General features: G+C 43.5%; 1 protein-coding gene across 1 annotated transcript; it reads right to left on the minus strand.

The window, feature by feature from the left end:
- Positions 1–1,230: 1,230 nt before the first annotated feature.
- Positions 1,231–1,359, minus strand: LOC112578478 (thymosin beta-4-like). Its single transcript, XM_044926023.2, has one exon. It carries the CDS (start codon positions 1,345–1,347, stop codon positions 1,231–1,233), a length of 117 nt encoding a protein of 38 aa, XP_044781958.2. The 5' UTR covers positions 1,348–1,359.
- Between the last annotated feature and the right edge of the window lie 11,699 nt (positions 1,360–13,058).

A 13,058-nucleotide genomic window follows, 5' to 3' on the forward strand; every position in this document is an offset into this window, starting at 1 on the left:
ATAACACCTGAATGAGTGTCTTTACCATCCTCTTGAGATGGAAAAAACAGTGCTTTTGAAATGACATTCCAGTACGAATCCTCTGGTTCTGAAGAAAGTGAACCTTTTTACAGTCAAAGAAGGTGCCAGGAATTTGAATTTTGAACTTGACTGCTGAGGAATAAAGATCAGAATTTCAGCTTGGAATGTGCTAAATCCACCAATGTCTCTCAGCATTTGCTGTGGCCACTTTCTTTTTACACATTTAAATCTTCCTTCCCTAATTTTACCTGTATTCTTCTGAATGATCATTTCTTGGAGCCTGATGTAGAAATAAATGTAATGGTTAACAACTGGCCTTTGAGTCAGTAGAATTTTTTTTTTTTTTTCTTCTTGTAGTGGGATGATTATGGCAGGATATTTCCTCATGGCCAGGAAATAGATAAACATGTTTCCTCATGTGTAAGGAGAGAAATAATCATAGTTCTTATCTCCTAAATTTTCATGAGGATTAAAAAAATAATACACATGATGCATTTATAAAGCACAGTGACTACCCATGTCAAATTAAATAAATGCTGACTGCTATTAACATCTCTTGAGCATTTGTGTCTAACTGGTTGACCACTTGTAGGTTGATGTAAATCTACTTCTTGGTATATAGAACTGGTTGATTCCTAAGTAAAAATCTTGACATCTTGACAATTTGATTCTGTCTCATTTGTATGAAAGTGAATCAGCCCAAGGTTCACTAGGTTTTGCCACCTATTTATTTTTTTCTCCCTATTTTCTTTGTCCTCCTTTTCTTCTCTTCACTATTATCTTCTCAGTTTCTCTCTCCTCACCTTTTTTTCTTAACATTTTAAAACTTTTTATTTGTGTTAAAAAATATGTGCATTCCAGTATTTAAAACATTGCAACAAAAAGGAAATGACCCTCTAAACTGGACTTCACAGCCCACAGGACATCTTGGACCAGCTTGCTTTTTACTCTAGAGTTCACAGTCGTCCTACCCAACTCCCTCCTTCACCAACAATTTTTTTCCCTTCCAGTCAGACAGGCAGATGAAGGAGGCAGGCCATGGCCTACACATTGTTAGTAGTTCTCCTTTCTTTATGTGTAAAAGGATGGCACAGTCATGTAAACTTGATCCAACCTCTTTGTCTCTTACAAAGCTAAACAGCTAAAAGAAGTAAAATAGGAAGGCATTGCTTGTGGAATGTACAGCGCATACTGGCAGCGCATGCTTCATTACGACTTGCCTGCTTGCTTCTCCCGTTCAATAGTTTCTTTTGAAGGCAGTGGATTTTTCTCTTGCATTTCTGTTTTCTTCAATTTCGATTTATTGGACTTCTCAATCTCAGCCATATCGGGTTTGTCGGATATGGTTGCAGAGGGAGCAGAGCGAGCTGCGAAGGAGAGAAATAAGGTCTGCGATGGCCAATGAGTGCTCTCTTTCTCTCTTTTCTTGGTTATTTTCAGCTATGACTTCGGGATACTGGCACCCTCAGTGGGCACTGCCTCACCTGCCACGGCAAGTGCTGCAGATGACTCTTAAACTCTGCCTTTGCATGTTTGTTTCTTTCTTTTTTTTTTTTGGCTTGTTTCTTTTCTTGTAGATGATGGCCATGCAGTAATCCTGAGATGAGAGCTGAAACCTTCAATTGGCTCAGTGTGGGTTTTCCAGAAATAGTCTCTGATGATGTGCTAGATGATGATAATTGAAGGCAGGAATGCTCTATTTATACATTTCTTGCAGGGCTCACCTACCCCATCATCCTGGCCTGGCCCCAGCCTCTTTGTGAAGCTGTATAATACTCCTCCACAGGGACACCTGTGGCAGATGTGACGATGTGACAGGACAATGGAGTGGCTGCTCTGGGAAGAAACACAGAGGGAAGGGCCACCCAGGTGTGTTGTCTCAGTGAGACCACGGGTAATTAGGAGGCTGGCAGGGGGCACAGGTAGCAGAACTGGGGATACTGAGGTCCAGTGGGGATTGAAAGATCAAAGCCAAGGATGTGGGTGAGACTCAAAGGCCAAATGTCAGGCTGCAACCAGGTGTGCGAGAGCCCTAGGAATCAGAGGTCAAGGGGAGCCAGTGGTCAAAAGTCAGGGGTGTAACTAGAGATCAACACTTCATCAGCTGTTTCTTTAGACAGGTGACCTCCATCATGTTTCTTGCTGGGCAAGATGCTGATCATGCATGTGACAGATCAGGGTTTGGAGGTGGGTGGATGTATTGGATTGAGTGGTATGGGATCGAGTGAAGGCAGATTTGAACATTTTGGTGAAAGAATTGGTGTTAGATGTTGTTACGGGCTAAATGTTTGTGTCTCCCCCAAAATTTGTATGTTGAAGTCCTAAGCCCTCATTGTGATTACATTTGAAGATAAGGTCTTTATGGAGGTAATAAGTGTCCTTATAAGAAGAGAAAGATCTCTCCTTCTCTTTCTCCTCTTTGTCAACATATAGCCAGAGGCAGCCATCTGCAAGTTAAGGACAGGGCTCTCACCGGATCCCATCATGCTGGTGTTCTGATCTCAGACTTCAGGGCTCCAGAGCCACGAGAAATACATTTTTTGCTGTTTATAAGTCATCCAGTCTATGATATTTTGTTAAGAAAGCCATAGCCCTAGGCTAAAATAGATGTAAGGTTTGGTTTTGGGGGTGTGTAGAGAAGGGAAAGAGTGTGCCCTTGGAGACACAGGCAGTGAGGGCCAGCTGTCACAAGGTTCCAGTCAAGACTGGCATCTCCAGGAAGGGGATGTAAAAAGTAAGATGGGGTCCCAGCACCAAAGATATTTGGGAGACCACCAAAGGCAAAACAAATACTTTCCCCAAAGCAACTGAGTTTCCTTGGAACACAAGATCCAAATAGCAAGAAAACTTGGGCCAATCACTGAGGCTGGTCACATCTCTTTAAATTCGAACTGGAGAGCCTGAGTGGGAACGGAAAGAAGGGGAGCATAAAGTATATCCAGATACAGAGAAAGTAGAGTACAGAGGTTGAGAGTGAGCAAGGACTGACAGCTAAAATTTTTGTCTATTGAAGAGTGAAGCATGTAGAAAGGATGTAAGAGAGAGAAGCCCACGGGTATCTCTGTGATTCACAGAACCCACGGGATCTGTGAATGGCTGGACCCTTCCCTTCATCCAGTTTTGTTCAAATATCAGTTGATCATTGTTTGATAAATATAATATCTGACTATGTATATGTGTATCTATATATAATACATATATATGTATATATACACACATACTGTACAGATGTATATATGTGTAGATACACATGTAATATATATACAGATTTATTGATTGATATGTGCATATATATTTCCCCATCTGGAGGCCCGTGGTCTGTGCTCAGGCAACAGTGTAGTCAGTGGATTAATCCCCATATGGCGGCAGAACCTGGCTGATAGTATCCATTGGGAGCTACGAAGCTGCAATCTGTTACTCCTTAAAGGAAAGAGGACAGACTTTGTATTCTCAGAACCTGCATGTTCCCTGGCTGCACTCCTGAAAGTCTGGGCTGGAGTCGGTGTTAGGAGGGCATGAATCTCCATGCAGAGGGCATCTGTGTGCACAGGTATGGGACTCGGTGTTCACAGGCCACCCCAAGTCCATCTTTTCTCCCAGAGATTGAGTGGGATTCCTTGGTTTGGAATGTCTCTGCCTGGTCATAGGGTCCCACCTTCTCTGGGATTCTCCTTTCTGTGTGTGTAGGCCACCCTTCCACTCTTGTTCCTCATCCTATCTCTGATAATGCTAAAGCTGAGTAGGACCCTGTGGGGCTCCTGTGTATGGGAGCTTTTCAAGCAGTCGCTAATCAGGGAAGGGAGGGGATGCAGAGAATAGGGAGGAGAAGTCAAGATAAAATAGTACCGGCTTGGGGCAGGGTCCTAGCTCCATCTCAAGTGGTACGTATAACTCTATCTTTGAGTTTTTTTATAGAACTAAAACTCCTGACAAAAGGAAGATGTTAGCATTTTTCATTTCAGAGAAGGTCACAGTTTGATCAATTTGAGAACCACAGAAGGTCATTAGGAGACCACTTGAGGCCAGATTTAAGAGGTGCAGGCCTTGCAAACACACTGATCCTTATTAGCAACCCTGCCCTTGAACCATTCTATAAAACTATAGGATTCATGAACTATAGGTTCATCCTGTAAAACTCCTCACCAAATCTTCCTGGGTTGGGACACAGTTTTTAGGGCAGGAGCCTGCCATGTTCCTCTTTGCCCAGCAAAGTAATAAAACTATTCTTTTCTACTTCACCCAAAACTCTGAGTTTTGACTGGGCACCAGTGCAGAGAAGCTGAGTTTTTGGCCTCAATACTTCAGAGCTGGTTTATTGTGAGCCTACCATGCACTGGCCACTGTTCTGAGCATGCTATGTGTGTTGGAGTATTTCATCCTTATTGCCACTCAAGAAGCAGCATCTTTCCACTCAGTAGAACCCGGGGGCAGGGAGGTGCAGTGCCCTGCTGGAGGTTGTGCAGGTAGCCTATCTCGTGCTCTTGGGTCAGGCAGGATGAAGAAGCAGCATGGACCACCACCCCTGTTACTCAGCCCTTCCTGCTACTTCTCATTTCTTCTTTGCTCTCTGCCTCAGTTTATAGGGACCAGGGATCTGCCTTTAGACCAAGTGGCTGCACGGGTGATGATGAAGGGAGCAAAGCAGAGATCATCAAGTAGGATGATCTCTTGATGATCAAGTAGGATGATCCCTTGGCTCTGAAGGGAAGGAGAGAGGTGAGGCCATACTAATTTCTTAATTTCTCTTGGAGTCATAAATAGGAACCACAAAGAGGCATCATCTTATGGCTCAAGTTGGAAAAACCTTAGTTGACCTGTGTATGTGTGTGTGTGTGCACATGCATTAATGCTTTCCACTAACAAACACAGGGCTGGGAGAGCCATACTCTGCTAAACTGTGGAGGAGCTCATAGGCACTAGCATCAGCAAGGAACTTCTGTCCATTTTGGGAAATAGGATTTGAGTTTGAATTCAGCTTGACCGTGTACCTGTTGTGGGAATGTGGACAGTGACTTAAGCACTCTAAAATTTCATTTTCTTATCTGGAAAATGACAATGGATACAACCTAGAGATGCTTGGAAGACCAGCTGATCTGTGGATGTAGAGCTTGGACCCCTATCCTAGTGGGTGGCAGGTGTCCACAGTAGTCATCTGTCGTACCTGCCAGCCCAACATCCATTCCCTTGTCTATCAGTTCAGTTCAGTCACTCAGTTGTGTCCGACTCTTTGCGACCCCATGAACTGCAGCATGCCAGGTCGCCCTGTCCATCACCAACTCCTGGAATTTACCCAAACTCATGTCCATTGAGTTGGTGATGCCATCCAACGATCTCATCCTCTGTCATCCCCTTCTCCTCTTGCAATTGTGGGGTAGTTTGAGCATTCTTTGGCATTGCCTTTCTTTGGGATTGGAATGATAACTCATCTTTTCCAGTCCTGTGGCCACTGCTGACTTTTCCAAATTTGCTGGCATATTGAGTGCAGCACTTTCACAGCATTATCTTTCAGGATTTGAAATAGCTCAACTGGAATTCCATTACCTCCACTAGCTTTGTTCGTAGTGATGCTTTCTAAGGCCCACTTGACTTCACATTCCAGGATGTCTGGCTCTAGGTGAGTGTTCACACCATCGTGATTATCTGGGTCATGAAGATCTTTTTTGTATTTGTTCTTCTGTGTATTCTTGCCACTTCTTCTTAATCTCTTCTGCTTCTGTTAGGTCCATACCATTTCTGTCCTTTATTGAGCCCATCTTTGCATGAAATGTTCCCTTGGTAGCTCTAATTTTCTTGAAGAGATCTCTAGTCTTTCCCATTCTATTGTTTTCCTCTATTTCTTTGTACTGATTGCTGAGGAAGGCTTTCTTATCTCTCCTTGCTAGTCTTTGGAACTCAGCATTCAAATGGGTATATCTTTCCTTCTTGCCTTTGCTTTTCGCTTCTCTTCTTTTCACAGCTATTTGTAAGGCCTCCTCAGACAGCCATTTTGCTTTTTTGCCTTTCTTTTTCTTGGGGATGGTCTTAATCCCTGTCTCCTGCACAGTGTCACGAACCTCCGTTCATAGTTCATCAGGCACTCTGTCTATCAGATCTAGTCCCTTAAATCTATTTCTCACTTCCACTGTATAATCATAAGGGATTTGATTTAGGTCATATCTGAATGGTCTAGTGTTTTTCCCCACCTTCTTCAACTTAAGTCTGAATTTAGCAATAAGGGGTTCATGATCTGAGCCACAGTCAGCTCCCGGTCTTGTTTTTGCTGACTATATAGTTTGTTCATCTTTGGCTGCAAAGAATATAATCAATCTGATTTCGGTGTTGACCATCTAGTGATGTCCACATGCAGAGTCTTCTCTTGTGTTGTTGGAAGAGGGTGTTTGCTATGACCAGTGATTCTCTTGGCAAAACTCTATTAGCCTTTGCCCTGCTTCATTCTGTACTCCGAGGCTAAATTTGCCTGTTACTCCAGGTGTTTCTTGACTTCCTACTTTTGCATTCCAGTCCCTATAATGAAAAGGACATATTTTTGGGTGTTAGTTCTAAAAGGTCTTGTAGGTCTTCATAGAACCATTCAACTTCAGCTTCTTCAGTGTTACTGGTCGGGGCATAGACTTGGATTACCATGATACTGTATGGTTTGTCTTGGAAACGAACAGAGATCATTCTGTCATTTCAGAGATTGCATCCAAGTACAGCATTTCGGACTCTTTTGTTGACTACTATGGCTACTCCGTTTCTTCTAAGGGATTCCTGCCCACAGTAGTAGATCTAATGGTCATCTGAGTTAAATTCACCCATTCTAGTCCATTTTAGTTCGCTGATTCCTAGAATGTTGACATTCACTCTTGCCATCTCCTGTTTGACCACTTCCAGTTTGCCTTGATTCATGGACCTAACATTCCAGGTTCCTATGCAATATTTCTCTTTACAGCATTGGACCTTGCTTCTGTCACCAGTCACATCCACAACTGGGTGTTGTTTTTGCTTTGGCTCCATCCCTTCATTCTTTCTGGAGTTATTTCTCCACTGATCTCTAGTAGCATATTTGGCACCTATCGACCTGGGGAGTTCATCTTTTTGCCTTTTTATACTGTTCATGGGGTTCTCAAGGCAAGAATACTGAAGTGGTCTGCCATTACCTTCTCCAGTGGACTACATTCTGCCAGACGTCTCCACCATGACCTGTCCATCTTGGGTGGCCCCACATGGCATGGCTTAATTTCAATGAGTTAGACAAGGCTGTGGCCCATGTGATCAGATTGGCTAGTTTTCTGTGATTGTGGTTTCAGTCTGTCTGCCCTCTGATGCTCTCTCTTAGCGCCTACCATCTTAACTTGGGTTTCTCTTACCTTGGACGTAGGGTATCTCTTCACAGCTGCTCCAGCAAAGCACAGCTGCCGCTCCTGACCTTGGACTTGGTGTATCCCCTCACAGCTGCTGCTCCTAACCTTGAAAGTGGGGTATTTCCTCTGCTGTGCAGCCACTGCTCCTTGTCTATACTCCATCCAAATCCCCCTTTCGAATTCCTGTTCCCTTGCCCACTCACTCAGAGATGGGTGAGTGACCCTGGTCTCGACAATCAGAGTCACAGAATTTGGTCCAGGACTGGGTATGAGACACAATACAGGACAAATAGAAGTAAATTCTGAAACTTTTGTGGGAATGACTTGGACAGAGAAGACTTGGTCATGGCTGTCTGGGACCCACATAAATAGAGCTTGCCTGAGGATAAAGCTGACATGTGAGAGAAGAGTATCCATCCAGAAAGAGAGACAACCTGATGGCATCCTCAGGCCCAGGATCCAGCTGTGCTGGCAGTAAGATGTGCCCTTGCATTTCCCAGAAACATGAGCCAACAAACTCCCGTTTACTAGCTCAGCCACTCACAGCAAAAAGTGTGGCAGTCCAGTCAGTGTTCAGAACTATTGAAGGAGAAAGGCATGCTCAGAGAGTCCTTTCTCCACACCCTGCCCTCTGCACATCTCCTCCATATGGCTATTTCTGAGTTATATCCTTTCATATAAACCAGTAATCTAGTAAATAAAATGTTTCTCTGAGTTCTGTGAGCCGCTCTAGAAAATTAATTGAACTCAAGGAGAAAATCATTGGAACCTCTAACCTAAAACCTGTTGGTGAGAAGCACAGGTGACAGCCTGGACTTGTGATTGGTATCTGAGGTAGATGGAACAGTCTTGTAGGTATGTGCATACATGGATACTCAATTGTGACCAACTAACCTCTTTGCAACCCCATGGACTGTAGCCCTCTGTGCATGGGATTTTCCCAGTAAGAATACTGGAGTGGGTTACCATTTCCTCCTCCTGAGGATCTTCCCAACCCAGGAATCAGACCCATGTCTTCTGAGTCTCCTGCATTGGCAGGTGGATTTTTTACCACTGTGCCACTTGGGCAGCCTCAGTCTTGTAGGACTGAGCACTTATCCTGTGGGATCTGATGCCATCTCCAGGTATACCATGTTAGAACTGAGTTGAATTGTAGGAGACCATGCTGGTGCTGGAGTATTTCTTGTTGGAGTGAAAAAATTCATACACACATATTGGAATTGGGTGCAAAACCCTTAGTAGCCAAGCTTGGTATGTTAAATGAAGCATCTCAGTCCAGTCTTAGTGTAATGTGCTCAGTTGCTCGGTCATGTATGACTCTGTGACACCATGCACTATGTAGCCCAGTAATCTCCTCTGTTCATGGAATTTTCCTGGCAAGAATACTGAAGTGGGTTGCTATTTCCTCCTCCAGGGGAGATTCCCCACCCAGGGATCAAACCCAGGTCTCCTGAATCCCCTGAATCGGCAGATTCTTGACTACTGAGCCACCTGGGAAGCCTTGTTTAGTGTAATAGAGAAGAACGAATTTGACTCCATATTAGCTCTGTTTCTTTTACTTTAGCCTTTGTATTCTTTTGCTTTTGCTGTGAATTATGAATGTTGCCTATAGCCTGAAATATACAAGATACCCCATTCTCAAGGCTCTGATTTTTAAAGGTATAACATTTTCCCATTCATATAGAGATAAAAAGTTGCAGAATGGAGAATAAGACTTGTCTTGTTGTAGATTTATAGGAACATCCTGACCTGACCTACCTGGATAGATGCTGGAACAAAGGATTCCTGCACCAAGAAGTTTGCAATAACCAAACACACTCCTTCATCTTGCCTTTAGCAAGAGTCACAGATGTATAGAACAGTCTTTTGGACTCTGTGGGAGAGGGAGGGGGGATGATTTGGGAGAGTGGCATTAAAACATGTATAATATCATATAAGAAACGAATCGTCAGTCCAGGTTCGATGCAGGATACAGGAAGCTTGGGGCTGGTGCACTGGGGTGACCCAGAGGGATGGAATAGGGAGGGAGGTGGGAGGGGGTTTCAGGATGGGGAACACGTGTACACCCGTGGCAGATGCATGTTGATGTATGGCAAAACCAATGCAATATTGTAAAGTAAAAAAAATAATAAAAAATAAATGCTTTGCTGAAACTCTTTGGGGAGTTTGGGATCTTTTTTGTGTGTGTGTAAGCCCCCATTTTCCTTGTGCCCCTGCAATAAAGCTTTCTGTGCTCCAAATTCCACTGTTTCTGTTTGGCCTCACTGTGCTTTGGGCACATGAACTTGTGTCAGGTAATAATTTGTCCATCATTGACACCTGGTCCATCATTGATGGTAGCCCTGGTCAACAGTTACTTTTTCTGGTCTCATTTTCCCATTTGTGAAAGAGGTGGTTTTTCTAGGAAAATTTTCCACGGCCTTTCAGGTGAGACATTCTTGCCTCATTCAGGGGAATTTATGGCCCCAGTTATTGGCAGTGGAAATTATTCTGGCAGTACCTCCCAGGACCTCTTCCCTTGGGTTGAGTGTCCTCATCCCTCTGCCCCACTCTTCTGCTTCTGTTTGCCTGCTGCTGTGTGCATAGCTAAGGGGCCACCAGTGTTGAATGGGCAGGGCACAACAATTCCACTGCCCATCCATGATTAGCATGGCTATACCCCGTAATCCAGACGCCAGGCAGAGACTATGTTTGATGGCTGGCATGCCAGTGGGTTGATTGGAGCTGTGTCAGGGATGACCCCAGGAAAGCAGAATCCTCTGGCTCACTGCCTGCTCAGTGGGGATGAAGAACAGGAGGTGGAAGCCACCCAGATCCAGCAGACTAAGTGACTGGCACGTCCATTACAGTGCCAGGCTTTCCTGCTGGAAAGACCTGCACATTGTTGCTGCTACTGTTTATTTGTTTGGCCCATGGAGACTGTGCAAACCTAACGGCATTGACACTTGAGTTGAGGGTACTCAAGGGGATCGTGACAGCCATGGGAGGGAGTGAAGAGAAAACAATTCTGAGGACAGACGTTTGAGACTGAGAAGGCTGTTTCCCCCCTCACTAATGACCCTAAAATTGACTCAATGATCCAGAAACTCCAAAAGTAAAGCCATTAGTCACAATGTTGTCAGAGTGAAAAAAGAAAGAAAGAAGACGACGTGCGGATCATTTTGGAGCTGATTCCACACAAATGCCCATTCTGCACGCCTGAGTGCCCGGGCCAAGCTGCCTGGTATAATTATTGTTTGCTCTGCATGGGATTAGGGCAGGCACATGACCAGCACATCTGAGTGTCAGCAAAGAGCCAGTGCCCAGCTGAGGAGTATGGCTCTCATTTTCTCTGTGGGGAAGGACCGGGCTTCCTTTCAGTGGGCTGGTGACTGTCTTGTTGAGCTATCATCTCATCAGTTTGGAGGGCTGTGGAGTACAGTCACGAATGGTGAGGCAGAAAAGGCCCCAGAGGGTCACACTGAGGACATCTCTAGGTTGACAGGGAGAAGGAAAAGAAAATGATGAAACAGGAATGTTGGGGCTCCAGTCACACCCGTTGCCTGGGGGTGGGGGCCTACTGTCCTCTACTTGCCTGTCATTCCTCTGAGACTGTAAATTCACAGAGGCAAGGCTCTTGTTTTCCCTTTGCAATGCCAGTAACAATAACAATAACAACATTTCTTTTAAAATTTTATTTTATTTAAGTATAGTTGATTTACAAAGTTGTGTTAACTTCTGCTGTACAGCAAAGTGATTCAGTGATATATATATATTTCATATACTTTTCTGTTATGGTTTACCACAGGATATTGAATATAGTTCACTATGCTATACAGTCGGAGAAGGCAATGGCACCCCACTCCAGACCTCTTGCCTGGAAAATCCCATGGATGGAGGAGCCTGGTAGGCTGCAGTCCATGGGGTTGCTAAAAGTCGGGCACGACTGAGCGACTTCCCTTTCACTTTTCACTTTCATGCATTGGAGTAGGAAATAGCAACCCACTCCATTGTTCTTGCCTGGAGAATCCCAGGGACGGGGGAGCCTGGTGGCTGCCGTCTATGGGGTCACACAGAGTTGGACACAACTGAAGTGATTTAGCAGCAGCATGCTATACAGTGGGATCCATTCTATACATAATAGTTTGCATCTGTTAACCCCAAACTCCCAGTCCATCCCTCCCCCATAGCCACAAGTCTGTTCTCTATGTCTGTGAGTCTGTTTGGTAGATTAATTCATTTGTGTCATATTTTAGATTCCACATATAAGTGATTTGAATGAATTACTATTTTGTGATAGCTCCTGGGAAGTGCTAGGCCCTGTATGTGTCTTAGTTCTGCAGAGCGGAAACCCATAAGCATTCCTCTCAGTTCAGTGGGAGAGTGGATGTGTAAACAGATAATTAGAATGCCAGGGGTACCTGCTAGAGCACAGGGGCCCAGAAGGCCGAACACAAGTCTACTTTAGTGGTGTTCATAAGACTGAGCAGAATCTTTAGTCATTGACTGAAAAACTCTTCCTATGTGATTAAATTCAATTTGTAGGCTAATTGCCTATCTACTTACAAAGCCAGTTTTTGGAAAAAGAAGGTGAGAAGGTTTCAATGGGTGAGTGGGAGGTTTTGTTTATTAGGTACCTACAGTAAGGGGCCTCTTATAGTACAGATTTTAACAGTGAACAAGAGACTCCGTGAGGTTAAGTGACTTGCCCAAGGTCACACAGCCAGGAAGTGTGCCAGTCAGAATTTCAATTCAGGTTGGACTGACTTGAGAACTGACTTTTGAAAATATTTTTAAGTTTATTTTTAATTGGTGGATGGTTGCTTTACAATGTTGTATTAGTTTCTGCTGTATAACAGTGTGAATCAACCATATGTATACATGTATTTCCTCCCTCTTGAGCCTCTCTCCCACCCCTCCACCCCATTCTAGCCCACTAGGTCGTCACAGAGCATCGCTGACTCTTAAGATACACTATGAAAGTGGGCCCCGTTGTAAATGTACAGCCTCAGGCTAGAGCTACTAGCCCCATGTGGCACTGAGCGCTTGAACTGTGGCTACTATGATTGAACTAAAGTTTTACTTTTATGGAATTTTAAATAATTTAAATTAAAGATAAAAAAAAACCTATACTTTATTCAGTTACCAAACTTTTATGTATGTGAATCTGTTCTTCCCTGTGTAAATCTGATAAATGCTAAATAGGGATCAAGTATTTCTTTTTAAAAAATATTTAGTGTCCATTTATTTATTTATTTTGAATTTATTTTAAAATTGAAGTATAGTTAATTTGCAATATGTGAGGATCAAGTATTTCTTTTTTTAAACCAATACCCATTTATTTTAATGAAAAAAAAAAACAAAAAACCTCTGTATTCTATATGCTCCAAAAAGATTTACTATAGAAACAAATACACTATATGAACTCTATCTGCATAATTTCACTATGATAAAGACAGCGTGTGACTTCTAGTTCCTACAGAAGGCGAACTGAAAAGCATAGGTTCAAACAGAGTGTATAAGAAAGCGTGAGCATATGTGCATGTGCACAAATGTGGTAAAATCTTTAGCAAGCAACTGCATTTAAATTTTCTAAGAGGCCTGACCCTAGGTTGTGGCGAGCTCTAAGAAAAAGCCACAGGTTGTCACTAGTTTTATCTGCTAAAAAAATTTGCTACGATAATCAGGTATTTCTGATGCAAATTTAATGTCCCC

This window comes from Bubalus bubalis, chromosome 2 (genome assembly GCF_019923935.1).
Source record: "Bubalus bubalis isolate 160015118507 breed Murrah chromosome 2, NDDB_SH_1, whole genome shotgun sequence".
NCBI classification, from domain to species: domain Eukaryota; kingdom Metazoa; phylum Chordata; class Mammalia; order Artiodactyla; family Bovidae; genus Bubalus; species Bubalus bubalis.